We start from the raw sequence: 26,846 nt of genomic DNA, 5'->3' as shown, positions 1-26,846 counted from the left end.
GCATTTCCAGGTCGATGGGCTTGAGAAGGATACAAGCGGGGATTGGGGAAAGTGGGGCGATAATCTTTCGGGGGGTGGGGCGGAAAATGGCCACCCCGCAATTGCCAGTTTGATTGTAGTTAGCCACATGGGATCCAATCTGGTGGTTTCGCTTGCTTTCCTTTCGAGGCTACGCATAAATTACGAGCGGGATATATATAAGGAGGGTAATTTGCGAGAGCTACTTAGATGTAAGAGATTCTGGCCCACCACCTGTCGCTCCCGGAATTCAAAATGTTGAAGGAGCAATCAATCAAGCTGTAAAGTATTTATTAAACGATATTATGAGGCTTACCTTGTGGGGGATAAAATGCAGAAAATTGAATGAGGAAAATCACCTATCCACTTTGCACCCATACATACATCGAATAAGAGGGAGCTTACATATTTTTTTTAATAGCTTCATTGTTTCGCCTAACAGGATTTCATTTCACTTAATATACCAACACTCTCACACACGCTTGTGGGTCCTTTCCATCACACCCATACCTATTTCCCGCCCAAGCCCCTCACCTTAGAGTTTGCTTGCCTGGCTGGCTTGTTTTCCCTGTGCCCAAAGGCATTTTGGCGCTGCTTTTCTCAAATCATCAAAAAAATAGGGAAAAGAACCGGAAAAGCAGAGGAAAAATGAAAAGGGAAGGATGAAAGGAAAAATAACATTCTCCAACCGACTCCAGCTGGCACTGAGCAGTCCTATATATGAGCATTCTTACCGACTAGCATTTATAAGCACACTTAAAACAATTATTTCGTTCTTGAGCCTGAAAGTTGCTTTTATATTATTTTATAAATATAAATACAAAAACTGATAGTAATGTTTCCAAATTAAGATATATTTTTGTCAAAGTAAAATACGTGTTATCCGTTTTAAAGACTCGTTTTATTATGCATTAAATTTGTATTAATATTTTTTATGTCGACTTGAGACTAAACAACAAATTTATAAAAATATATGTTGAATCTTAAGTCGATCATAAAAATTGGAATAAAATATACATTTTTTAGTATTTTATAACTATTTATATTTTATTTTTTACTTTCTGTGTACATCCCGAATAGTTGACTTTTTATCCGCAGGTTTTCATGGCAGGCAGCAATCAAGGTGCAACAATAACAACAGCTACAGCAATCCACACACACACTTCCGCTCTGTCGCTCTCTGACTTTTCTTTTTTTTCCCCATTTCACCTTTTTTCCTGACTTTCATCTCTGGGCTTTCCTTTGCCAACACCGGGCAGAGTTTATCAGAGGAGTGGAAGCAAGGCAGTCAATGCAGTCTGCGGATCGATTCAGTAGTTTAAAAAATGCAGTAAACAGGAATTCACAAAAGCAGAGGTAGAAGTGAAATCCGGGATGAGCAGGATAGTGATACAAACATCCGTTAAAGGAAGCCATTAAATAGGATTTTTAAAGTGCCACAGGTTTTTATTTGTCATTAAAGCATATTATATCATCAAATATTAGTCATTGAATGTGTGTTATTATTATTTCAAATTATGATGAAACTTCTTGTACATATTATAATTATTTAGGACATACAAAGCTTTCCATTTAAATAAGACCTCAAACTGGTTAAATGTTTTTATTGAGTTAAATTAAACATTGAAATTTATTTCATATTAAAAAGCATTTTAGTTTGATTTAGCTCAACTATCTTTAATATTATTTTAGTTAAAGTTCGTGATTAAAACCTCTATATCAAGGTTATTTAAATTTTGCACTCCTCTTTAATAACAAAATGTTGTAATTTGATTCTTAAAGTTTATTGCACTACAGATGGAATTTTATCATGATTAACATATTGTATTAAATTAAATTGTAATTGATTCAAGAGGTTTTTAAGCTTTTATTTCTCACACTTATTACAGTTTTCCATCTGGTCCTTTATTTTCCCTATCTCGTCCTGCGGCTCAGTTGCCACTTTGGCTGGAATTTCCCCTTGCCTCTCTGTGTGTGTGTTAATTTCTTTAACAGTTTCTCGTTCTTCGCTTTATGCGTTTTGACGCGTCACCTCCAAAGGCGCATTACCCCCGCCCCAACCTACCACGCCCCCGCCTCACTCACCTCGTAAACTGTTGGACAGGGAATTTTTATCTTTTAATTAAAAGTGATGCGACTCCTCCTCTGCCTTTTCCTGCGACACTTTTACCGGGGAAACCCGACTCCCGAACAGGACTGACTGCCCCTCTTTTGCACCTTCTCGCTTGTAGGTGGGCATTAATTAAGTACTTTACGATTGTATCCCATGTGAAACAAAAGCCAAGGGCCACAATGAAAATCCGAACCAGAAACATAATGTGGAGCCTCCTCAGCAATTTTGTTTTATTTGCCGACTCTAATATATAAATGTTTATATATGTAATAAAATAAATTATATGTTCTTCAAGTGGCTCCTCGGCGCCTGGCGGCAGCTGCTTTTCACTCATTTTGTGCAATTAACTTGGTCAGAAGAGAGAAGAAAGGGGCTGTCTGGGAATCATTAGGGTTCAGTCAAGAGGCTAATTGACTTTGCGCTGTTTTTGGCCTTTGAGGGTGCACATTTTCAATGGGCGAAATAATCAGATAATAAAACGTTTTATTAACCAAAAAAAAACGATATTGATGATTATAAAACGCATATATTTGTCCATGTTTTTTGGCAACTAATTTGCAAATTTTCGGTTCTATGCGTTTGCCTTATTCACATGGTCAGCTTTGTTATTGTTTTCCTTACCAGCATCAATTTTTGCATATAAATTGCGTTCATTTGAATTAAACGTGGGAAGAGACGCAGTATCAAGCGACATTAAAGTATAATAAATCAAGATTAATTTATGTAAGCTATATCTTTTATGGATCTTTGTGTGCGACTTTATATTTCTGTCAATCAGTTCGCTTATATATTAAGTGTACAAGTACGAAATTGATTTTAATAAACAACTATGTCGAAACTTCAAATATTTTTCTCGTGACAATTATTTTCATGTTTATTTCATATTCCCGCATAAAATAGGCTAGACAAACGAATTATTTAAATATTTTTTAATTGGGTTACGCGATATTTGCCGGTGTGGTTTTCAATAGATTTTATCAAATTATTTCTTTTGTAAGCACTTTAAACGCTGAAAGCAATTAATTTGTTTTAAGCTATTTATTGAGTCTTATATTTCCTTACTTCTTGATTAATATTAATTTTTGGAGGACAGATTTCCTCTAAATGTTTCTAAATTGGTTCTATCAGTATCTATTTATCAATTTAATTTTTTTGGCAACTAACGTGACCAAATTGGTTGTTAAATTCTCGAATTCAAGAATTTTAATTAGGCCTAAAAATATTTTAATAGCTATTTATCAATTTAATTATTTGTTTATTGGTGCAGCCATTCATCCATACAATGTATATATTTTATATATCGATATAAATAATCAACTAATTTTCGCTCTTTTCTTTGCCATCTCTTTGCAGGTAAGCAATTTTCTTCATATGATTATATCCACGCCCAAACTGTAGAATTCCCGAGTAAGTTTGGTATTCATTCATTTAAATGAACAAAGCGTTTATCCATTCATATGCTTGCTCTATTCTACTCCAACTCGATTCCAACTGATCAGATGGAAATATTTAGATTTTACTTATACACATTTCTGCTGGCCAAGTTAACACAGCTGGGAAAAGAGCAAAGAGCGATTCGTTTCGAAAATAAGACACAGACACTTGTACATATAGTCGCCGATCCTAATGTATTTGTGATTGTGCATGAACAAGCAGTTATAAATAATTTCTGGCAAAAAATCAGCAACTTTTTCCGTTGATCTCCAAGTATAGAGCGTTGGCACGATGCCAAAGCGAATTGCGCATACGCCGTGTGGTCCATTCCTAATTCGCTGTCAGTGTGTGAGTGTTGATAATATGTATGCGTGTTTTAATTTATATGTGTCTGTATTTATTCTCTCCCTAATTTTCTCTCTGGAGAATTTACTCTTTAGTTCGATTTATAAATTTAAGGGATCTACAATAAATACTTCTCTTTTGTTTGTTGGTTTATTATCATAGTCCACCTCAGCTGAAAGGTCAGGGAAGTGGGTGGTTCAGAAGGTGGGAAAATACCTCCTCCCCCTTTAGCTGTCCACGCTGCCAAATTGTTTGTCAGCTTCTCACATTTTCACATCGCATTTTCATCACATTTGTTTTTCTTCTCGTAGCGGCTGATGATATTCTTGGTGATTCTGTTGTGGCATGGCTCATTAATTTGCGTCTAATTAGTTTTGATTTTCGTTTGTCAATTGGTTGGAACAAGGACTCATTTTCCTTTTCCCTTTGTCCGCCCCCTCAATTTCCGCGAATCATTTTCCTCAGCTGACTTGACTTTGGCAAAGAACTTGTCGCTGCACAGATCAAAGTGGGCAGGCGAATGACACAAAATAAATATTAAATAAATACTGTGAGTTGTTGTCCATTTGGCCATACAGGCGTTGTGATTTTTCCCGCACCACTCTTGTGAATTGTTCCCCAACCTTCGACAGCTGTCGGCCAATGCCAAGTGAAAAATTGACTGTCGGCTGCCTTAAGCGATTTTCGATGGGAGATCTCGCCATAAGTCCAACTCATATTTTGGTTCTGCTTGCTCGATTATATATATGTCCGAATTTGTTTTTATTTTATTTATCTATGTACTATATTCAAAAATGGCCAATGCTTTATTTATTTTGAATGAAAACAGTCTGTAACTAAATTTGTTAATGCATATAATTAATTTTGATTATAAAAAAATTTTAATTTTGAAAATGGTGTTTGTTTGAATTTTTTTCTGTGCACATTTGTTTGCCCCAATTTCCCATTCATTTCATTTCATTTGTTGACCAAATTTGGTCAAGGCGCAGTTCATTGTAATGCAATAAAATTCAGCCAACGAGACCAGCGAGCATAACAATAACAAAAACCCATTTCGGTGGCATTTCAGCCTCCGCCACGGGTCTTTGTTTTTGTTGCTCATCATGTCCGTTGGTCTTTTAAAAGCTCAGACATCTTGGCATGCAATAAAAACAAACCACAGTGGCAAAAAGGGAAAATGCACCGGACCCAGGAAAATTTAAGTGGAGCGGATGGGATGGGTGAAAAAGAGGGCGGCACAAGCTTGTTGCATACAAAGAAAATTAAACAGATGGGGCGGGGCGGGCAGCTTTTCATTTGCATTTTGGCCGAGAGCCAAAAGTTTTGTCCGAGGACTCAGTGACATGACAAGCGATTTCTGCCGCTTCCCTCGCTCCTTTCAGCTAAATGGCTGAAATAATGTATTCATTTCTGCTCATGCCAATTGCCCAGTGCCATTTAACACTTCCTCAAGGGGCTGCAAAATGTAAATGGCGAGCGTTAATGGACTGGTCACTCAATTTTGAAAAAATTGCCAAGCCCATGGGGGTTAAGCTAAGGCGGGGCTAAGTGGGGTTAACCTCAATTATGGATGCTGAAAGAGTCAGAGGGAATCCCAGATGCTCCTCCAGGATGACTGCATTTCAAATTAGATGCAACTCTTAGCCTTTCTTCATTTATTATTCAACCCTCATTTCAATTATTTAAATTTGTAAGTAAAAATTAAATGAATGGCTCAGAGGCGTCTGGTGACTTTCCCTGTGGTAACCGCAAGTTATTGGTTAATATTTCTTTCTGGTGTCACATAAAAGCATTTAATTTTTTGGGCTTGCTATTTGGATTTATTGTCTTAAAAAATAGTGGCTTTGGGAAATTCTATGGGCTTGAAAGTTTTTTAACTTGTAATGTATTTTCTCCCCCCAAATAAAACTCTTGGTTACTCTCTTTTTCTCCAAAGAACATTTATTCGGTTTATTTAATTTATTTCGATTACTTCGATTTCTTTGATTTTATTGTTCAGATCTAGCTACAATATCGATACAATTGTATGGTTCGTTTTCTTTTTTTTGGGCTGCTTAGCACTTATCGATCGACGACTAATACTATTATTGTTCGAATGTATATATCATATATCTAAGTATGTATAGTAGAGTATATAACCGTACTCATAAAATGTTCCTCTATATTTAGTTTCCTTTTTAATGTAAAACGTTATATTTTTCGATTAATACATTTTGATTCTCCTTCGATATGGGGGTGTGTGTGTGTTGGCTGTGCGGCTTTTCTGCTTTAATTTCTTTTTTAAATTTTCAGCGGCGCCACTCGAAAAACTCTTGGTAAACTTGGCCCACATCCGCTTAGAGAGCTTAGAGCGTTTGATGAAACTTTAATTTCCATTTGGACACACTGACAGCAATCAAGTTAAACCTCCTCGCCAAGAGTTAAATGCCCGGCCACGCCTCCTCAGCTGCCCCCTTTTTTCCAGGGCCCATTGTAAAGTTTCAATGCTCGTTTTCAAACGGGGTCAAGTGTGTGTATGCCCCTCGAGGACTGAAGTGCTCAGGCTTAAAAGAAAACAATAAAACGCGCTTAAAAGAAAACAATAAAACGCGCTGCGGCGTGCCAAAAGGAAAAACAACCGAAAAATATGAAAGCGCAACAAAATATATATAGAAAGAAAAACAGCCATTGAACAAAAAGCAACCCAAAAGAGCTGAAATACAGCCGCCTCGAGTGGGGCTAGAAATCGATAAAGAACAAATACAAAACTCCGCCCAACACTTTTCAATTCTTGCGAATTAAAACGCCCCATTTAAAGCCTGCCCAGAAAGTAGGCAGTAAAAATTTTAAATGAAAATTTCTCGGTGTCACATTCAATCAATTACTTTAACAGCAGAATGTGAATTAATTTTATATACTGCTGCTGCTGCTGGCAAAAACAAAGAAAAAACGAGTATAATAATGAAAGACAAACAAGGTGGTGGCAACAAAGTGTTCAATGAAAAATGCAAAAAATTATGAAATTAATTTGTGCTTTTTTCGCGATGGAAACTTCACTAAATTCTTTAGCTCCGGCTGGTGGGAGTTTTTCAGTGGCTTTTCTTTGCCGTTACCCTGTGGACTTTTCACTGTGAAAAACTATCCTTGTGTATGCAATGAAAACCAACATAACAGTATCAGTTTCTTAAGAATTTTTAAAGAAACAATTCAATTTAATCGTTTAAAATTTAATTATGTTTTTAAAAAATTAAAATATCCATAAGAAATCTTCGGTATTAATGAAATTCTGATGTTTAACATTCTAAAATATATATGACCCATTTTTATGATATTTTCTTTCAGTGAAAGTGTGTGTTTCTGTGTGTTTTGTGTGCAGTGGTGTGTGGTGCGTATTGTGCACTCCTAAGACTACCGTTACTAATTAGCGCGCAACCTAGTTTAACAGTTCTTCGAGGGTTTATCTTCCTCCTGCGGTGATCCCCCCTTTGATCTCCGCCCCACCCCATAATTCCCCACCATTTTCCTCGACATTTTCCCCCTCGTTCCCTGCGCTTTTTCCTACTTTTCTCACTTGAACCCAGTTGAGTTCCTTTTCTTATTAAATGGAAACCACCGCGGCTTGACTTGTAGCCTTTGCTTTTGTAGCGTCTTCATTTTTCAACCTCTTTTTTATGTCCTCAAAGGTGCACTGAAAAAAGGAGAAAGTGTTGGACCTATTGCTTAAAACTAATATATTTTGTCAAGTTAGTTATGTCTTATTGGTAATTTTGTCTATTATAGTACTATGCCTATGAGAAAAAATAGTTTTTTAAATAATTAAAAATTACTTTCTGCGTACCTATTCTAATTTTGAAAGTTTGAAAACAATAATTAAATGGAAATTAGATGTATGCATATTCTATATGGTTGAATGGAAGATACAGTCTCCAATTTGTTCTAAAAACTTTTAACTCTTTATTGTTTGGCAATAAATGACTATGATTTTGTGACTTTTTTGTATCAGTTCAACTTTCCATTGAAAAATTCTTTCTTGAAACATTATTTTCTGTGTCTTTTGGGTGGTTCTCTGGTTGGTGCCTTGCTAGACAAATATAATTTCATTGCGCTCCGCTTTGTGGGGCGACGGCTGGCGTTGGAACGCGTAAACGTTGACGATTAACTGCGCCATGAAAATGAAGCAAAATAAAACGATTAGAACTAAATACAGAAAGATATCCCGCAGCATTGCTTGGAAGGAGGTTTTCACTCGGGCAGAGGCCAAAGCTCCAGACTCCGGCAGACTCCAGATGTCATGGCTCCGCTGCTGATTTTCCCGCTGTTGCTGATGCTGTTGCTGTTGCTTTTCCGGCTGCCCCTCGTCTCATTGCCTCATTACGGTCGTGCAAATGGGAAATGGGAAATGGGCAACGGAGGTGGAGATTATGCGGAGACCAGCTGCAATGAAAAGCAGAACGGGGAGTCGTGAGTAAAAAGCAGATGGAAATAACGCGCAGATTATTCATATCCCTCCATCACGCACGTCAGGGAAGGGGGAAAAATATCAGTGCAAGAACCAAAGCCAGAAAAAAAAACCCAGAAGATGGAAACATATTTTGAAAAGGCGAAAAAATAGAGTAAGGTACACGTCAAATCGACCTAACTAACACCAAATTACCTAAATAACACCATTAACACAAACTTCTTTACATCAATTATAATCTTAAGACAATAAAACAAAGTTATTTTAATTAAATTGTTCAATTTTCAAAATATTTTAAATTAATATCATAACTACATTTAAATTTTTAATTTGTTTTGTTAGACCCTTTTTATATGGATTTCAAAAACAAATAAAATAATAAATTAAAAATTGTTGTAATAGATAGTAAAGATGGGATGTTTCTACAGTACCAAACTAACCCTTTAGTTGACTTTTTCATGTTTTATAACACTGAAGCTCTAGTTTCCATAGAAACATAATATAATTAGAGGCAGACAAGGAACCCATACCTTGCACAATAAAAACAAAAAATATATATTTAATGTAGCGTATACAGTACAGTGATTTATCCAAATTATGGGAACAAGGTTACATGAAAAAATCGCAGGGAAACACAAAAAAGAAGCCTGGACAAAGGATTATCTCTGGCCGACGAGAATTCCGTTGCCTGGTTTCTGTTCCTCCTGCTCCCGGGTGAATTACATGCTGGGCTTAATCTTTCTTTTTCCCCAGCTGCCTTTTGGCAACACGAAAAGTTCTCGCCTGCTATTTTCCCTCCCGCGACTTTTGCGACATGGGGAACAGAACACAAATTTCGCATACGCCGCGTGGGCCATCGAAAAGAAAGGGAGAGAGAGGGGAGAGAACTGAAGACGTCCAACTACCAAGGATTCCCACATGCACGAATGTGTTGCACAATTGCATTTCTTGTTGGCAGATGCCACTGATGTTTTTTACTTTACTCTTTTCCCAACCCTTCATTCCGCTGCCATTGTTGCACATTTGCTCCTCATGTTGCCCAATATGTTGGCCAAGAAGAAAAAGGGCTCGGAATGGGAGTACGTGGCAAGGAAATTAAACAAATGAAATTTAAGCTGAGCGGGAACTGAACAGCCCACAAGCGGAATTAGATTCCCAGATTTAAATGGAAAAAGGCGGAGCTTTCCACATGAGCAACATGTGCTCGGAATGCATGCCACTCGACCTGACTCTTTGACGTGCCCCTCGAACTTCTACTTTTTCGGGGGCCTTCGCTCTGCATTCTCAACTTCCACTCGAATCCACTCGAACCGCTTTCAATTAGTAGGGGAATAATTTAAATAAAATTGCATCCCAGTTGGGGAAAAAAAACGAACCAAACTCACGAATAAAACTCAACAAAAAATACCCAAAAACACCTGAAATAATTGGACCATTTCCATTACATTTTATCTGGTCTTTTTCAAAAACCTTAATTGGGCTGTCCGGAAAATAATTCAAAAATAATTTGTTTGATATGCTAAAAGATATATTTTTTTTATGCTTTTATGTATATTTTTCTTGTATTTTTTTCTTTTTATTTTAACATGACCATTTCATGGCTATTTTCAAATTAACAACCTGTCACATTCAAAATTTAAATTTCTTTAAAATAACTATTCATTCTTTTTCGCTTTTTCGTATCATCCATTAATTGTTTGCTTTTATTTCAATAAAAAGGCCAGTTGCTACTTTGTTTTTGGTTTTTTTTTAGCTTTTAATTAGTTTGCCTTCAGGAATTTTACAAAATTTGAAATTCCTGTAAATTTATCCTGAGTGTAAGCCCATATTAAACGGTTCCAGCTTTAGTTAAAAAAAAGAACTATGCGGTCATGAGTTTACTAGCAGGTCAAAGGTTTTGCCATCTGCATTCGGGGATTAAAATGCAAACTGCCAAGTGCAATCATCAGGCATCCGGCGACCTGGAACGGACATCGCAGGGGGAAGCTTTTTTGCGCACCAAAAATCATGGAGCCGCTTTCAATTAAACGCTTATCGCAGCCGTAACACTCGCTGAATAAGTCTTGGTCCTCGACCCCGGGCTCTTCTACCCTATGTCCTATGTCCTAATGCCATCCCCCCTATACTCCCATCCCCTCCAGAGAAAAAAAACAATTTTCAAAAGGCCGTTCTGCCACATTCCATGGCTAGCACATCATTAGTCCGACTTTCGAAAGGGGCGGGGTTTTGAAACAAAGCGAAGCGCATCAAAGATTATGAAACTCATTAAAAAAGTTTCGGCGGGGCAACAAATCTAAGAAGCTGAAGAATGTGACCCAGCTGCCACGCCCCCACGCTTCCTCCTTTTCCCCATAACTAAAGGTCAACAGAAAACATAAAAAAAAAAGGGCATGGAGGTGAAAGTAAATGGGAGAGTTGGTAGCAAATGGTCAGTGGGATTTGCTTTTTTCCTTAAGCTCTTTATTTTTAGCTTTAGCAAAAAATGGAAGTAATAACAAAGTTAAGAGCATACATTTCCGATTTTTAAAGACTGCAAATATATGGAAACTTTTGAGTAGTTTAAAAACATTTTTTCAAGACTTTAACTGTTTCTGTTACATTAACTTTTAAATTTCAACAAATTGTAAAAATCAAACAATAAACTGAATTTTCTTATTCAAAATGAGGGAAACATTAAGTAAGTTTTGTCAGAGCAAACCTTGAATATTAAATACATGGTGCATAAGTATATAACATTTTTACATGTAATTTTTTGTTAATTTTTTATTTAAATTTGAGCAGGCTGAAGATGTTATTTACAGTTTTGCATTATTAGTTTATAAAGCCTTAATTAATTTTAGGGAATTTAAAAAAAGGAATTTATAAAATACTTATAATTCACTCAATCAGCATTTAGAATTGTATATTGTCCTCTGTTCCCATGATATTAAACTTATACAACATCACTTTTATTCCAACAGCGGTAGTAAATAAAACTAAACGACTACGTGATACCCCCTAATAAACGAGTCTCCAGAGAAAACTTGCAGCCTGTTGCTTGGAGCGGAAATGTGTGCCTGGGTTGGATTCGAGAACGCTTCATAAATTAGATGTCAAAGCCGAAGGATCAGACACCCATGGCAACACGCACATCTGGGCACACGTGTGTGTGGAAAAGGGTCAAAGGTTGTCAAAGGAGTTGGGCCAAGAATTCTTGCCTCGGGCAAAAGTTTGCGGCGTTTGGCAAACTTATTAAAGAGTTCGAAGCCAAAACAAATTGGCAGGGCGAGAAAGGAAAACTTGCCAGGGCATTGCGGCCATTAATTTTCACTGGCGGCGCACACGAAATGCAAATGAAACTTTGCGCCGGAATGTTGACAGTCAGTCAGTCAGTGCGTCAAAAAGGGGGCCACAAAAGTCAATGAAGTGTTAAATGTCCTGCGGTGTTTCGGGGATTATCCTTACGCCTCATGCCGCAGCGCACACACATGTCCAATTTTCTGCGGCTTTCCATTTGCATTTATGCGTGCTTGGCTTTCATAAATGCCCACATCAAAGTGGAAAGTTTTCGCAGTCATATAATTAAAGCAACAATGCCAAACAAACTCGCGGCATAAATCACTGGAAGTATTCCCTGGCTTTTCCCCAGCTTCATTCATGAGTTTTTCGGCTGGGATTCCATTCATGGTCAAATACTCTGCGTTCACGCACATTTATGAGAAATATTCTTCCCCTCCACGCCAACCAAAAAAAAAAGGATATACACGTTACCAATTTATGCTGAGCCGCTCGTAAACTGCCCAAAAAGGCAACAAAAAATTTCGCTAACGAGCCAAGGCGGTAAACTTTGTTTCCTTTATTTTTTATTTTATTTTTTCGTATCACTTCACTTGCAATTCTTTTCGGTTCAACGCGGCGTATGCGTTATATTTCGTTGTTTAGGCTTCGATTGTGGGCTCTTGCGGCCAATCGCGTTGTTTTCAGTTCGACGTTGCTGACGCGACTCCGGTTTTTGGCCGATGGAGGCCGCTTCTTATAGCAGCCGCCGTTCGTGGCTCCTGCTTCGTCCTTTATCCTTCGTCCTTAATCGGACGAGCCTCACCAGTTGAACCTTTGCTTCGGTTGAGCACTCGGCATTCGGTTCGTTATTTTTGTGCCGGAAATTGTTGTTCAACAAATGCAAAGAGTTCTCAGTCAACAGGCAGAAAAACAAGAAAGAAGTGAGCAGTGGGTGGTGGGCGGTGGAAAGCGCATTGCACATCCTGGTAGATCCTTGAGCAATCAGTGGAATTCACTAATGGTGATCTTATCAAAATTGCAGTTCGAAATTTCTGGTTTAAAGGGATGATTTTCATAATATAATCATACAAAAAAGCTGACAATTTTATACAATTGCAATGATCAAATACAAAGAATATAAACTTTTAATAATGTTTCTGTTTCTATAGTTATTATAATTTAATTTGGATATATTAAAGTATACAGACTTGAAAAATCTTCTGTTACTCTGTTATTCCTTATCGATCTGACAGTTCATGAAGGTCCTGCCCAAACTTGTTCCACCAAAATCCACAACCATCAATTTTTCTTGTTTGCACCGCCTTCCGCCATGTCATGTTTATATTTTCAGCCGCATCATAAGGCAAACATTTTAATTTGCCATAGCCTGTAGTGCCACGCCCCCACACAAATACCGCCCACGCACAGGAGGCGCACAAATATTGACACTCAACTAAGCCGGCAGGCAAACGCTGACCAAAGTCAACGTTGACACCCCCTGGATATCTTTTTGCAGATCCTTCGCTGATGACGCCAATCATGTACTTGTGTGCCAACCCCTCCCTTTTAAAAGGGAAAACAGGGGCGTGGGCCAAGGGGGTTGCTTCCCTGCCGTCAGTTGGCGTGACAAGCAAGACTTTCGACTTACAGGAAGCTGAGTGAAGAAGGGGAGGGGAGGGGAAGGCTCGGCAGACATCGGCACAGTTTGTTATTATTTAAATCAGGAAGTCGACGAAATTTCCTGTTCCAGTCGGCATGGCCAACAAATTGGCAGCTGACTTCCGCAGTCGAGTCAATTAAATTTTCCCTTTAAGTGATTTCTGTCGCCATCAAATGTCGCAGCTTTCCATCTCCTTTGGCCACCTTTCCCTCGGTTTCCTTTTCCTTTCCTCTAATGAGAAATCGATGTGTTGTAATTTGTTTAAATCCAATTTCGAAGTACGTAAACCGTAGTTTGGAGTCTAAAGTCCGGACGGCACACCTGGCACCCAATCGTCACTGAATCCTGCGCGTACACAGGGAAATGCCTACATTTTATTTAAAACTAAATTCCATTTATAAATAAAATACACAAATTTCAATTATGGTTTAAATTCAATTAAGTAAATAAATCTAAAAAGCAGAAACTAATATAGTTTTTATATACATTTCTGGGTGTTCAGTACTTCAAACATTACAAATTGAATTTTTAAGCTAAAATTGTGGCACACACATTGTAATACTTTTAACTTTTTTAATTACTTTTTAGAAGGTATAAATTTTGTAAAGGCACGACAATAGTAAATACAGATAGTAAATAATTTTTTTTGTACCTTTTATACATATTTTTTCTCAATACATTCCCACCCCCTTTCCCCTGTTTTGGGGGCTCGTTTTAATGAGTTTTTATTGCGCTTCAGGTGCTTTGATTGCGATTTTTAACTTGATTTACACGAGTTTAGTGAGAGGGTGTGAGGTTAAAGCCCACTATTGATTTTTCAATTAAGCTGGACTCCCCCTCAATCAAAACCGCTACCTCTCTTCACCCCTCCTCTGATCCCAATGCATTTTGCATGTTTTTCGCGTGTTGCCAACATTGGTTTTGTGAGAAAGCCACCGAGGAAGGACTGTCTTTTGTAGCAAGTTTTATGCGCCGCATCCTGTGCACAAAAAGCATAAAGCAAAGAGGGGTATACTAAAGGGGGGTGCTCACTGTAGAGGGGTGTGACGGGACGCGCCATACCGCGTTGTAGCGCAATTTATGCGGTAATTGCTTTTTTAAGCGCTTCGCATTTATCTTTTCGACACAAGTGAAATGAGTTTCTGCCTCCTTTGCGTGCCTTTTGTCGATTTGCCAGAGCAGCAACAACAGCAATAAGGATAACAGCCTGCTAGGATATCAACAACAACAACAACTAACGATGGCAAAAACAACGAAAAAACACAGAAACCGCCTGTCACAATGCCAACAAAAGCCAAAAAAAGAAAGCTCAACTACTTACAATGGCATTTTTATGACGTCTTCTATTTGTCTGCTCATCACGTTTTGCCCTTGCTGCCACGCCTCCTGACCTACACTACAAAAAAAAAAAATGTATTTTTTATATTCTAATACAAAGTGTTAATTTTAGTATTGACTTTGGTTCAAAGTTGAAAATCTCAAGTATCTTTTGATATGAACAAATTATAAAAATGGTTTTTAAATTTTACATAAGAGCTTTTTACCATTTTTTGAATTTTAAAATTTGATTTGTGTCCTTTTTTTTTGTTAATATATTTATTTTTAAAGTCTAGCTCGAAATCGAAGAACAATTTATTCCGAATAAAATAAAAAACTCTTTTATTTTATTGCTCTCATAGCCTAAGATTCTGATATCAATACTGACATTTTATGTAAGTAATATTCTTCTGAAAATTATTGCCCTCCATTTTTTCCAGTGTTGTTAACCCACTACCGCCCGCCATTTCCTCTTGAAAAGTATGCAGCACCTCCTGTTATTGTTTTCCTTGCCCTTTCACCGCTCCTGGCCCCCCTCTTCCAGTACCCTAATTAATTTAACGCAATTCGCTCAAAAATAACACAAGAAAAATTGATAAAATGAAATGAGAATGAATATGATATGCAGGACGGAAAATGGTCGCATTTGGATTCTTGGGACGAGCCGCTTGATTTATAGCCTGCATTCTGGATAATTTTAATTTTATGTTGTGCCCATAAAAATTACCCGTATGGAAAATTTGTCATTTTAGGTTTAAGCGAAATTGAGACTTCTGGGTAGCAGGTAATGGGTTTTCGGGCTTACGTGTATGAGTTATAATTATGATATTTTGTAACTCAAATTTAATAAAACTTTCGAAATCAATAGCACATTGATAACATTCAAAATTTAAATTTATTTTTTTACCCAAATTTAGTTTTTTATCCTTTTTTTAAATAATGATTTTGAATTTTCAGTGGCAGTAGAACTTTGGCGGTCATTAAAAAATAGTAGCTCTCAAACTGTAAACTCCAGATCATACAAACTCTCCGTTGTTTCTCTTAAACTCTCTTTATCTTTTTCTCTCTCTCACCTAAACATCAACCGCCAGCAACAACAATTCATCTTATTAAAATTTAATTACATAAAAATACCAAGATTAACTTGATGAAAAATTAAAGTTTATAAAGTATATACAATGAAATTAATGTTAAATCCAAATTTATTGTTTTGTTTTCTTACAAGGTTCAAATTTATGATTTAAAAGTCTGCTGGTTTTGAAAACTGCGGTCACATTGCTGAGCTTGGTTTGAGCAAGAGCCGCAAGTGTGACCGTACGACGATAACGGTGAAATAACACCGCTCTCAACCTTTTAGACAGTTTTTTATTATCACAGTGCAACGGTCACATATAGATATATCCATTATTTTGCAAAATTAAGTTTGTTCGTCAGTTAGCATTTAACTACTAGCAATTAAACAATTGCGCTGGCTGCGAATTGTTAGTGTGCTTCAGGAGATAAACATATTTCCAAACACGCGGGTTTCTGTCAGTAAAAGCAGTTTTCAATCGGTGTTTCTCGTGTGTCACGCCCAAAAAATCAAAAGCAAAAAAATTCTAGTGCGTGTCGAAAAACCAAAAACAGTGCAATAACAACAACAAAGGGCAGCTAACGGTGAACCAAACGCTCAAACAAAGTCACAAAAACAAAACAGCAACAACAATGGAGGTTAGTGGTGTAGTAATAGTTGTTGCCGCTCAAGTGTTTAAATTGTTTTTTCATTGATGTTTTTTTTGGGCTGTTTGCCTTGAATGATTTCATTTCATTAAATTATTTTGTTTGCTGGTGTTTTCTCTCTCACTCTCTATCTCCGCCGAACGATTACGTCAGTTTTGTCTCTCTCTTTTGAGTTCTGGAGTTTGCGCTCTCCGCTCTCTTTGTATCTCTCTTCGTCATCAAACATTTTTTTTGACATTCAACTTCAACCCCATTTTTACCTCATATTCCCCCTTATTTATTGATTCCCTCACCCATTCATTAACTCACTAATTTTAATAGCTTTATTATGTCATCGCACAGCTTTCTTTTCTTTGTGTCTTTTGTTTTGTGTCTCAATTTAAGCATATTTAGCATTTTTATATAATATCGGGGTAAATTTCCTTATCGTGCTGAAACAGCTGTTTTATGTTCGTTTACCGACATATTGCGACCTTATCTCGCATATCGAGTTACTCATTTCCCAGCAATGACGTTATAGATATCGGCATACCCACATTTAAGATTATAAACCCTTTAGAAACTTGTTGTGAGAGATTAGCGTTCTTTACGGCTGGCCATGTATTATATCTTTTATACAACAGAGTTATCATCTAATTACTTTAATATTTCATTAGAAGAAGGGCATTTAATCTAATGAATTACATACATATGTTGATCTAAGCACTAAGTAACTAAGTTATGCTTATTATGTTTATGTTTATTAAAAAGTTTTAAAATTTTCCAAAACTTCTTTGCTATTTAAAAACATATTACTTTCAATCGAAAAAGATCGGACTCTGTAAAAACAAATTTCGTGTTTGCGAATTTGTTTTTATTATTTTTTGAATAAAAACAGTACAATATTTCTGGATTAAATATTGTAAAAACTGGTACCGTCCAAAATAGTCCTTTCCTTTTTCGTTGCTGAAACAAATTCACACTTCAATTCAATAATGAGAGGCCACCAAAAGTTGATTAATAACTAAGCATATTTGATGTTCCATTTCAAGATATTCTTCAGGATATAGCCACAAGAGATCAAAATGTCCTGCAAATTAACACACCTTTTAATGACACTAGATTGCAATTAATAAACATAAAGCCACCCTTTTGTAACTTAAACCGCATTGTGAGGTTGTAAAGCAAGTTGTAAAATATGGTTAAGTCCGAGGGATTTAATTTTGGTAGGTAGGGCTTATTTCCCGTGGTCCGCTTATGAATTTGTGATTTCCCTAATTAAGTTTTCCTCTCGAACGTTGGCCCTTTACCTAAACGCGTGGGATGATCCCAGTTCTCATTTGCCCCCAATTAAACTGAGTTCTACCCTTTAAACCCTTTTACCTTCTTCGATACAATATATAAAACCGGAAGAAAAACCGCGTGGGCGTCAAAAGCACATTTAACTTCGCTGAGCTGAGTAATTAATCGCCTTTCCTCTGCTTAGGGCTTACTCTTTTTGGACGGATCGACAGCCTTCAAAGCAGACATGAAAAGCTTTTTTTCTCAGCCCCGGAATAGGGGCACGAATACAAAAATAACAAAAAAAACCAAAACAGCAAAGTCGGCCAACATAAAATTGCTCATTTCCGTCGTTTAATTGACGCCAAACACATGAAAATTGTCGAAAGAAAAAACCATCAGTAGCCACAAAGCGGGAAAAAAAGATTAAACTTGTTTGCCCATCGAGAAATCCACAACAAAGTGCTTATCTACAGTCCGTTTCGGTAGTGTAAAAGGGGTAAGGCCTCAAGGGTTAATTTTTATTTTGTAATAAAATATGAATGGGAGTTTATAAACATAAATTGAATTATTTTTAATTGATTTAAATTGTGTTAGTTTTCATAAGTATGGTTTGGAATTGCAAGTTTTCACAATAATTAAAATGAAAATGGTAAAAAGATAGATAAGCAATTTATTACTAAATTTATTAATGAAAAAAAAAAAATACGATCAGTTTTATCTTTGTTCGTATAATAAAATTTGCATTGTATAAAAGGTTTTGAATGACAAGCTTACTCATAAAACAAAATTATTATCAGTACATTCAAGTACAATAAATGTACACCTGATAAACTCACCCTTTGTTTACTTTTATCGATTCAATGAGCATCCGTTGTTATGCTGAATCGCTTATCAAATAAAAATTTATATTTACAACGGACTTGACAATAAAGAAACTTACTGTGTGCTTATAAATAGAAGACTGAAAGATGACATATAAAACGGTTGAGTTTTAAATCATAAAAAATAAGTGTTGTGCTAATACTTTGATTTCTCCTCCGTTCTGTGTATGCCCACACAATCGGCGAATTAAACCAAGCGAAATCGTACTGCTCTGTTCAATTAGCACCCCATCGTTTCTATATACTTAAATATGTGTATAGGGGTTTATATCTAAGTGCTGAGCGCCAAAGTTGATAATATCGTCGCCTAACGATTAAAGCTTTTTAAAATTGCTGTCCCTCAAACTGTCAGGCAAAGTTTTCGGAAAAGTTGTTGCCCACTTAGATTTTGGTTGTTAACAGGAAGGAAAAACAGACTTGTGGGTTTTTCGCCGTCTTAAAACTTCTGAGTTCCGTGGAAGTGCAGCTGGCAAAGACCACCGGCCCACATTTATTACCCTGGCATTACGCTTTTTCATAAATTTCCACTTACTCATCTGAGACAGGATGTCTGGGAGTCTGGGGGAGTGTGTCTCTGGCCTTATAACACGCTCCGTTAACCGTTTCTGGCTTGGATGGGCATTACTTCATCATTCGGCTGAAACTTTGCATAATTTTCATTTATTACCGCAACCGTTTTTTTTTTTTTTATTTTATGCGCCCTTGTATCTCTCCAATCTCGCATCAAAATCTGCCCCAGCAGAAGAGCAGGCATATATATTTATTATGATTCCCTGGGAAGTGACTGTCACGACAAGACCTGCCCGCCACTCCAATTTATCTTACAAATTTAATCTTTTCACATAATTTTCTCTGCGTGGCTTTCATGTAATTACCTCGGCCTCACTCCTCGATTTTTGTCCTGTATTGTTACTGTGTTACCTCTCTTCTGGGAAAGTTTTCAGCTGCCGCATTTTATCTGCTCACAATATACATAAATCTGACATTGCCTTTTTTGTTTACGACCAAAGTTTTCCCCTTTCACTTAATAATGCATTTTGTTCTTCTCGCTTTTTAATTGCAGGTGAGTTCGATGCGGCAGGTAGATGACCATCTGAAGGATGGGCAGTACATATATGGGAGTTTAAAGTGCTTGAAAAAGAGCGGTAATGTATGTGGGGAATGTTAAGGGAATTATTCTGACGAGTAATTCAATTAAACCACAAAAAACGAATAATGTAATTATATCGAATTAATTTATTAAACTTGATATAACATGTTTTAATTAGTTTGGATGGTATTAAATATTTTGTATTATCTAAATCTAATTTAAACTAAACTTATAAACGTTTTCCAAATAAATTTAACTATTAAAATTAAGCTTTAATAATTATCTTCAGATTTTCTCATGAATACCAAGCTATTAAAAATAAATGAAAACATGTATTCAGATGTAGTGTAATCAAATGCAGCTCATAACAGATATATGAATAGCTAAAGTTTGACATGTGTGGGAATTTCATATCTTACGTAACGCGATAAATTTCATCAGCAATTTTAATTTGACACTGTTTATTACATGCTGACTAACTGACTTGGTAATTTATTTATATATATATACTGTTGCATGCCACACTGGATGGGCCACGCCCACTTAAATGTGGGATTTGTGGTGGTAGAGTTTTTAGTCGCCCAGAAATCGCGTGCTCCCTGGCGACAAAAATCGCATGCAATCTACATTTAGTGAATTTTCTAATTTGGAAAACTACCACATAGTGGAAATTCTGATTCAAGAGTCACCGAACTCGCTGCACTTATAACTGATTGTTTAAACTATTCCCAGGGAGTGTGTAAACAAATGGTAATTATGGCCACCTTCCCAGCGCTTAGATATACACAAAGTCAAAGACCCCAAACCAGGGAAACCGAGTGAGAAAGGGAAAATTTACATGAATTTTTAATTAATTTACATCCAAATTTGTCTACCACTCAACTTTCACTGGCTGACGCTCATGATGACAGTTTGTCACATTACCCCTCCCCAAATATAACGCCCCGAAGTTGGGAAATGGGGAGGGGTTTCCCTATTATTTACAACATTCCGGGGCACAAAAACATTCGCCGAAACGTGACCCAGTGCAAAAGGCATTTTTAAAATTCAAAGTCAAATGTAAACTACATAAATTTGCGTACTTTTTAAGGGGACTAAGTGGACGGACTGAAGACCATAATTTATTATTATTTTGGCTGGATGGGAGGCTGGCTTATTTGGGCATCTTATTGATGTTTGGGGCTCAGTCTCCAACTGAGAATGCGACGCACGTTTCTCATTTTGTCTAAATGCGTCTGCTACTCAAATTTCACTTTTTCCCTCTGCAACTCTGGCGACATCTGTGCATTATGTGCGGATTCAATTTAGATCGGGAAAGTTGCCTGCACTGCAGCCAAGTTTTCTATGTTTTCTATGGCCATGCCAACTGTCAGTTTCTGCCAGCACCCCAGTGCTTCCTACTCTTTACTTTATTCCCCCCCTCTTAACCGCTTTGATATCGGAGATTTCTGGTTGCAACGATGCGGCAGAGACTTCGGTCTATACCCTGTATATAAAGAGAAATTGGGTATATTGGGTTCTGATGGTATAAGAAGTTTTTTCGGTGCAACTACCAAAAATTAGTCGGCCAAATACTATAATATATTTAGAATCTTTTGGTTTAATACCAGAGAGAAAAAATTGAAGAAATGTCAATAAATGTATTTTGAAAAGCCAACAATAATATATGTATATAAGTGTAAAGAAAAGTGTTTGATTGCTGTTTTGTATATAATTTCAATTTCGAGAGTATATATCAGTCGAAACTCTTGCTTTTCAGCCAAGTTCACTTGTTTTAAATGCAAGTGCATTGAGACGGAACTATCGACGTCTCAGTTTTCAGCAGTTGAAACGGCTGACTGAAGGCAGAACCAGAATATTCGCACTGACCAACCGAGGTCTCAACTTTCACGAGGTCGACTACCCCATCCGCACCCCGGTTTCCCCTTTTCCTTTTATGCAGCCTGCTGGTGGCATGCAAATTGCATAAAATATTGCCATATAAAAAGCATATTCGTGTTCACTGAATATGCAATTGACTGGCACTGGGAATTGGCTTAGAGGGAAGAACTTATTTTCCATCTTACCAGAGGCTGCACTTTGGGGACCGCCGCCGGGAGAATATGCAATAAAACATTTTTCACCCTTAAGGAATAAAACGTATGGGAATAAAGTTATGTGGCTTACAAAGCTGACAATCTATCAATGGCTAAGCAAATGGATTGTGGTTGGGATGTGCCATCGGGAAAACAGGTAAAACTGATAAATGAAAATGCGTTTACTTAAAAACCCATTCCCAAAGCTAATATACTTATCTTGAAGCAAACTTAAAAACAGTTTTATGATGTATGAAATACTTCAGCTTTTCGGAAAACGTACATAATTTTAAAGATCGCCCATTTATATGAGTACAATTGCGATAACAAAATGCAAGTGCTTTTGCTACTTTTTCCTATCCGAGATGTAATTTCCCCAGCTACGCATTTTTGCTTGACACTCGACGGTCATTTTCATCGGACGCATCTTTTCACCTTTGGTTTCTGGTTTTCCACGCGACTAATTGTCGGAATCGGATGGCCATAAAAGCAAGCTTGGTCGAAAATGTAATTAACGTTTCTTGCTCGAAATTTCCTGCTCGCGAAGTGCAATTTCCCTGCCTGTTACCCTCGCTTCCTACGCGAATTTCCACCAGTTGGTCATTAGCCGGGTCCATTTTCCTACCTGCTTTTGGGACGTGTCCGACCAACTTTTCATGTACAAAACTTTTGTATGCGAGCGCTTCTGTTGGTTTTCCACAGTTTTTCCGCTCCGCGGGCAATGTGAAATTTTTCGCTGTAAACGTGACCATTGCTGTTTGTCGCCGCTGGAAATCTGTGTTGTTGTTTGCCGCCTAATTAAATCGTCTAAGCACCTTGACCGTTTTCGCATTCAGTGACCACCAACCACCAACTACCGCCCATCCGTCAGATACAAGATACATTTGTGCAAATCACCGAAAAACATGTTTCACATTTCGCACAGCCGCTCACGGGCCCAATTTTGTGGGTCACACATGGCCAGGAGCAGTTGTTGTGTAGCCTTAAGCCGGATTTATTCCTGTTTGGGTTTCGGTTTTAACGGTATTCTATTGTCGGAGTAGATTTTTATATATTTGTACCCAAGCCGAAAGCTGGTACCTGAAATGTGTGACTTTAAATTATAGTAAAACGAATTGAAAACTTATACTCACTCAACTACCATACAAAGTTAATAGTGGATTTTATAAAATGCTGTTACATTTCAAATTAAATTATATTTTAAGACTAATAGACTTTTTGTGTCACTGTTTGAAATTGCCAAAAATAAATTAATAAGACCAAAACCAGTTAGAAATAGTACAAAGATGTTTTTCAATAATAAATTTAATATTAAATCATTTTTTTTTTATTTTTGTATGTATATACAAATGTTAACCATCTCTTTTGCTTTTTAAAATAGAGCTTTAGATTTTCCAACTTAAATAAATTAAAACTGACATGTATGGCAATAAACCATAAACATCTCAAAGTAAGCAAAGATGAATAATTCAATTTATGTTTTATGGTAACAACTTCCTTTCCATTATGTTGGGTCGAAAACCCAATAGATTTATTAAATATACTTAATATAATTTCAAACTAGACTTTAGTTACCATTGAATTGTTTTACTCAACCATTTCTGACTTAATGAAAAACTTCAAGATATATTTTTAATGCAACTGCATTAAGAAAGCTTGAGTGTATCTGAAGATGTTTTTGACGGAACCTTCAGATTGTTGCCAAAGCAAAGAAGCCGTTTTCTATTCATTTCAAACTTTTTTCTTGGCAAACACTTACTTTGTAATTGCATAAAATCGGATGACAGAGGGCGGTAAATCTGGAGTGCTACTCGTAAGTTAGTTTATTTCGAACTACCGTTTCAAAGGCCCGTTGCACTTAATGAGCCTGCCACTCCATTACTTCGAATCTCTAGGCTTACAGTTTATGCGCATCAAAACTTCTAATTGGCTCTCAGCTCAAAACACTGACAGATGCACGCCAGTTAACAGTTTTAAGAGTTTAATGTGTTGACGATTCGTATCTGACAGATACATTTCGGCTGGCGGCAATTTCCCGCCTAGTTTTCTGTGCGAATTTGCATGGTGGGCTGACTTTGGCATCAAGAACAGGTCTACTTTGGGGCACTCTTTTTCAAGAGGAGAATATTAAATCAGGAGACACCTTAAACTAAACTAAAATACTATATTATATTAATATTAAATCCAAAAAAAATACCAATATTTTTGCAAGATTAAAATTGGAAAAGTATTTAAGAAACTTAAAAACATGTACATAAATAAAAAGTTGTATGCATTTATGAAAACTTTTTCTCGACAGTTGATAAGTTTGAATTGAATGCTGTCTTAGGTCAAACAACTTTATTAAAACTATTAAATAGTAATAATAAAATTTTGTTTTACTAATGTTATTTTAGAGTGAATCACTTAATCCACTTGAACTAAGTGAACGCCACACTTCGACTATCTAAAATATGGACTTCATTTCTTGTTTTGGCTTGAATTTATTTGCTTGGCTCTCTAGCGTTTCGGAGTGTCTCCGGAGTGCCGTGAACTCAATTATTTTTGCAATTACTTTTTATGATTCTAGAGTTTACACTTGCTCCACCTCCAGAGGCCTTCCAGCAGCTCGATTGGATTGGATTCGAGTCGAGTTGTGGCATGGAGTGGACTCTCTGCGTTGCTGTGTCATTGCGGGTGTTTGTTCTGCCTGGGCCATGAATCAAGCTGCCCCCAATTGAAATGTCAACAATTGACTCCAACTTAAAGCGTTAGAAGCTGACATAATCGCAGCAGCTAGTGGTTGGTGGCCCGTCCCCGTTGACGAATCGCAGCGGAGAGTTGCAGAGGAGCACCACTCGGAAGTGGGTCAGTGGCTGGCATTTAGCTGGGTAGCTGTATCTATCAGATACACGTACAATATCTGGGAGCGTCATCTGCGCGGCCAAACTTGGCCATTTGTGGGTTTGTTTTGCTAGTACTTGCTGGTCGAGATGGTGGCTTAGCTGTACCTATTGTGGCCGAAACCGGTTTCCTGTTAAAAGCACTAAGTAAACGGCCGGGCAAAGTGGAGTTTAAGCCCCGCTTTTATGGCCATTGTCCGTCGCGGTTCCTTGGCACTCTTCTGCCCTCCGGTGGAAACCAGTTTTCAATCGGCTCTTGATTTGCCTGCACTAAATACCCCTTCTACTCGGTCACGCTTAGGTAGAACATCTATTCCGCCCTCCAAGTTTCGAGTCTTACAATTGCCCTATGTAAATCTATTTGACTGTTTTCCCTCCGTGTCTAATGTCGATTTCGTGGCCTTTCGACAACTTCCGCCCGGCTTGTTTATGGGCCACAATTTGTTGACTTATTTATTTGAAATCTGGCAGAGTTGCACAACAATTTCCCACTGAGAAGTCGTTTAAGTGCAGACACCACCGCGGAGAAGTCATGCCACAGTTGGCTGCCTCTGTCCCCCGCCGACTGCACCGGAAAAAATTTATATATTTCATAAGAAAATATAAAAAACCTTTAAATAATACATTAAGCCCTTAGTTAAATAAAAACTGATATAAGTTAGAAACAGGTAAATTTGTTTAAAAGATTTTCTCACTATTAGAACAACTTATTTTTGGGAAATTGTAATAAATTTTCTCCATAATAGTTATTAGTTGTGTGGGAAATATTAAAAAGATTAAACGCCTATATATTTTTTAATTATCGTTACAAGTTACAATATATTACATCCAAGCGATTTGAAAGTAAAATATTGAAAGTTGGAATTGTGAAAAAGATTTAATTGTGTTTTTCGTTGCCTTAGATTTTGCCTGTGTGCCTAATTTACATTGGCAACTCTACGGGCCAACTGGCTGAGTGACTCGACTTAACTTGGCCCGAACTGAGCTGAACTGAACGCCTGACTCACTGACTAACTGACTGAATGACTGAGTGGCTGGCTGGGCCTGAGCGATTGCAGCCTGTCTTTGGCTTGGCTTGAGCTCGAGCAAATGTTGCACGACTCTCGCTTCTGCTGCTTTCGATGTGGTTGCCGTTGTCTCGCCTTAATTCGGTGGTCTGGTGGTGCGGTGGTCTGGCGTTTCGGTGGGTCTCTCTTGCCAGTCAGTCGGTGGTGGAACGCAGACCCAGTCCCAAGTCGCAAAAGTCTCCGGCTGAAAGCTGTATAGCTGCTGCAAGTCGCCTCGGTGCATTCATAATTGGATTTGCCATATTCCGCATCTTGTCATATTCCGTGGTATTCCGTATCGATTGGCAGTTGTGACAAAAGCAGACCACATAATGGAGAGTGCCCTGCCGGTGGCCGAGTTCCAGCAGATAAAGCTGCGTCCGGTGCCAAAGGTCAAGCGCCGTGCTCCGCAGCCACCTGTGAGCCTACGGCTCAAGCAGAAAAATGTGCGAAAAGTAGCCTTAAGTACCTCGAAAGTTCCATTTTTCCAGACCTCGTAATCCCCTGAACTTTCGCTCTCAAACGAAAAGCGAGGAACTGAAAAGTGAAAAGTGCAAAAGTGAAAACAATGGCTTGTACTCCAAGGAAAAGGAGAGCAAAAGCATGGGAAGATTGCCCTGCGATTAAAGTGCAATCGTAACCGATCCTCACGTGTGAATATTTTCTTGGGAAACCAACCTGCATCTTGTGGGAATCAAACTAAATGTGCTTCGATTAAATTGAACAATTAAATAGTTAATTACAGTTTGGCTGGATGATTTCCACTTATCTGTAATGGGGCATTTAGATATAATAAATAAATAAATAGTATTTAGAGATAATATTAATTAAAAAGAAATTGAAATGATTTATTTCAATTTATTTTATTATTATTTCTTTACAAAAACTGATTTTTAGAGTCATTGTTGTATTTTATTTAAAATAAACGTTAATTACAATGATTTTAGAATAACGGATAACCAATCCTTCATTTTTTTTTGTAAATTAATTAATGACTTATTAATGACTTCTTATGTTGTTTTTACTCAAACAAATTTGTAATAACAAACTGCATAAAATGAATACCATTTTAAATGACAACTAAAATGTTTTAATTTACTTCCTTGCAGACTTCAGCCACCACAAAGACAACTACGCTCACCACCCCGGCCAAACTTTATGGCAAGGACCTGAGTGAGTACGACGATGTGGATGTGGAGAGCCTGCTGGCCCAGCTCTCGCCTGAAGAGATAACTATACTGGCCAAAGAAGTGGATCCCGATGTGAGTATCCTTTTGCGAAATATTTCAAAAAATCCCTAGCTCATT

General features: G+C 37.3%; 2 protein-coding genes across 17 annotated transcripts in view; one reads left to right on the top strand and one right to left on the bottom strand.

Moving 5' to 3' along the window:
* LOC128252244 (tropomodulin) overlaps nucleotides 1-26,846 on the top strand; it is a 52,591-nt gene that overhangs the window by 17,826 nt on the left and 7,919 nt on the right. For 13 of the 16 annotated variants that reach the window (XM_052979818.1, XM_052979817.1, XM_052979819.1 and 10 more), the window contains one exon: nucleotides 26,649-26,801. In XM_052979818.1, coding sequence (XP_052835778.1) covers nucleotides 26,649-26,801 — 153 coding nt within the window. Of the gene's footprint in view, nucleotides 1-15,973; nucleotides 16,294-25,701; nucleotides 25,986-26,648; nucleotides 26,802-26,846 lie in introns of those variants that run through there. The other 3 variants (XM_052979824.1, XM_052979822.1, XM_052979831.1) reach the window with 3 other exon arrangements.
* Nucleotides 7,418-12,497, bottom strand: LOC128252245 (uncharacterized). The gene is made up of 2 exons (XM_052979833.1): nucleotides 12,099-12,497; nucleotides 7,418-8,323 (listed from the first exon to the last, which is right to left on the bottom strand). The coding sequence occupies exon 2, from the start codon at nucleotides 8,112-8,114 to the stop codon at nucleotides 7,971-7,973; it is 144 nt and encodes a 47-aa protein (XP_052835793.1). The 5' UTR covers nucleotides 8,115-8,323; nucleotides 12,099-12,497; the 3' UTR covers nucleotides 7,418-7,970.

This window comes from Drosophila gunungcola, chromosome 3R, assembly GCF_025200985.1.
Source record: "Drosophila gunungcola strain Sukarami chromosome 3R, Dgunungcola_SK_2, whole genome shotgun sequence".
Lineage (NCBI taxonomy): Eukaryota > Metazoa > Arthropoda > Insecta > Diptera > Drosophilidae > Drosophila > Drosophila gunungcola.
Note: the sequence above shows the minus strand (reverse complement) of the source record. Positions and strands in the feature narration are given on the sequence as shown.